At 33.1% G+C, this 2,897-nt stretch overlaps 1 protein-coding gene across 1 annotated transcript in view; it reads left to right on the top strand.

Annotated features, from left to right (window-relative positions):
* Positions 1–489: 489 nt before the first annotated feature.
* Positions 490–2,897, top strand: part of ZMAT1 (zinc finger matrin-type 1) — a gene marked incomplete at its 5' end in the record, with an annotated part of 26,045 nt that continues 23,637 nt past the window's right edge. The window contains one exon of the mRNA XM_015597746.1: positions 490–596. Within this exon, the coding sequence (XP_015453232.1) occupies positions 490–596 (107 nt within the window). The remainder of the gene's footprint in view (positions 597–2,897) is intronic.

Below are 2,897 nucleotides of genomic sequence, written 5' to 3'. Positions count from 1 at the left end.
TGCTAGTATTTATACAGTAATGAAGTATGTTTGCCCATCATGGGCAAAGTCTGTTTGCGGTTTCACGTGATTTTTAGATAACATTGGAGCCATAGCTCCAGATAATTGACAGTCTTAAAACAATGGATTGTTTGCTGTGAAACACAAAATCACAAGGCTGGGTGTTTTAATCCTGTCATTATTGGTGCCCCGAATCATTCCATGAAGCTCATGAAGTTACTGGTATCCCTATAACTTTTCCTATGGAATAGTATTGCCTAGACTTATCTTACTAAATAAGTAACTCTTGCCATATTAGACATTAGAGGCAGACTTAATATGCTCATATTAAATTGCATACTCGATAAGCAAAAAGTTGTTACTGTAGATCCACAAGCACTCAGATTTGAAGTGTAATATAAAATAATATATAATTGAAGAATGAAAATGATACTTCTAAATGTTCGTTAATGGGATATATAGTCTCACCTCCCTTTATTTTATTCATAGATACAACTTGGAATGAACAGGGAAAGGCTGAATGTTTTACAGATAACTTTTGTAATGTATGTGGAGTGCTGCTACAGTTTGAATCACAAAGGATTTCACATTATGAGGTAGGTTTAAAAATGGAAATAGAGTCTAAAGTTAGTTTTTAAATGTAGCAGGTAAACTTCCTATGTTATCATTTTTCATTCTTATGAGAATCCTATGAAGCAGACAGTATTATTTCCCTTTTGAGGATAAGGAGACTAGTTCAGAGAGGGACAAACTTACCAGCTTAAGTTTGGGGAATTCAGGTTTAAACTCTTTTTGACTCCAAAGCTAATTTTCTTCATGACATTCTGTATCCCTTTATATTCATTAAGCCACTATATCCTTTATGTCCTTGTAGGAAATGTAAGGAAGGTATTATAAACCTCGAGTAGGAAACTGTTAATGTGAATCAAGGGCTATTACAGAAATCCAGAGTCTTTCTTTACAGTAAATGAAGGTTATAAAAACAAAATGAGCCAGTCTTACTTGCACTTGACTTAGCTACATGCTTTTTGCTGGACCATAGCATTCTAGAGTTAGAAAAGGGAATGTTTAATGTTTCAACTCCTATGGTTTATTAATTAGAATACTGATACCCAGAGGGATAGTGATTCTTATAGCTAGTCATTGGCATGGCTAAGCTTAACAATGATTTCTTCAGATTCCATATCCATTATTCTTTCTTTTCATTTGGTGTGGCCTCCCATTTCTACATCATATGATGAGCTTAGTTTTTTTCATATTTGGTATCTGGGTTACTAAAAGCACTAGGTACATTTACTTAAAAGATATATAATGCCAGCTCTGCTTTTTTAAACATCTTATCTCGTTTTGCCTATTGCACATCTTATTGACAACTATACTTCAGTCCTTATGTTCATTAGGATTCAATTACTATAATTACAGATAGGGAAATTTTGTTGGCTATAGATTGAGAGGACCTAGGTTCAGGTCTTAACCACCATTGTTGTGTAACCTGGGCGAGTCACTTTACCTTTCTCAGCATGTTTCTTGAATGTATAAAATGGGGGTGGTAAAATCTTTCTTACTATACTTGTGAGAATTAAATAAAATCAAATATGTCAGAGCGGCTAGCTCATCCTCAGACTCTATAGCTCAAAGATTCAGTTAGTAAAGATAGACACACAATCCAGGGGCTCTATGATAATTGTGGTGGGAACCATTTGAATTTAAAGTAGTTTTTATGGGCCCATAAACTGGTATTCAGTGCAGAAAATTACAAAACTACAAGAAAAAACTCAACCATAATTATATCACTTGTATCATTTAACTTCTCTTTTGCCTAATATTTCCAGTATGCTTTCTGAACACACACAGATACACACACATTTCTTTCTTTATCCTTTTTATTTATTTATTCATTTTTAAATTTATTTTATCATTAGTTTCAAGTATACAGTACATTGGTTAGACATTTATATAGTTTCTAAAACAATCTCTCTAATTGCTCTTTCTCTCTTTGGGTTCTCTACTTAGCCATTTCATTAATGCTAAATAAATTTTCTATGCCATGCTCTTCATCCCTGTGACAACCTATCAACGAATAATTTCTACTTCTTTAACCTTTCATGCCATTCTCTCAGCCCTCCAAACCCCCTCCCTCTGGTTGTCATCCGATTGTCCTCTATATTTGTGAGTCTGTTTTGAATAATTTGTTCTTTTTGTTCCTTAAATTCTACATATAAGTGAAATTATATGGTATTTATCTGTGTCTGACGTATTTCCCTTAGCATAATAATCTCTAGGTCCATCCATGCCATTGCAAATTGTAGGCTTTCATTTTTTTAATGACTGAGTAATATTTCATTGTATGTATGAACCATAACTTCTTTATCCAATCATCTGTTGATGGACATTTAGGTTGCTTCCATATTTTGGCTATTGTAAATTGTGTTGCCATGAACATAAGGGTGCATAGATCTTTACAAATTATTGTTTTGGTTTTCTTTGGAAAAATACCCAGAAGTGCAATTGCTGGATCAAAAGGTAGATCTATTTTTAATTTTTTGAGAAACCTCTAGATTGTTTTCCATGGAGGCTGTACCAATTTGCATTCCCACCAACAGACACACACACATTTTTATAAAAGAGAATTTTATGTGTTGTTTTGTACTTTTTTTTTCATATAAGAGCATATTCTAGACACTTTGTCCTATCATTACAGCTTTTTCTTCTATAGTATTTTGATGGTTATAAAGTATTATATGTAATGTTGTAGCATATTTTTTAAATTTAGATTTCAGTGCCGTCTGTACGTTTGGTGCTTAAGGTTGTTAAATCATCAGATCAAAACTATACATGACTTTCCATGTATTTGAAAGCATTTCCACATAAGTAGTCTACTTGAAAAGGTGATCTTT

This window comes from Pteropus alecto, unplaced genomic scaffold (genome assembly GCF_000325575.1).
Source record: "Pteropus alecto unplaced genomic scaffold, ASM32557v1 scaffold1239, whole genome shotgun sequence".
In the NCBI taxonomy this organism is placed as follows: domain Eukaryota; kingdom Metazoa; phylum Chordata; class Mammalia; order Chiroptera; family Pteropodidae; genus Pteropus; species Pteropus alecto.
This window is presented reverse-complemented; position numbering and strand designations above follow the sequence as displayed.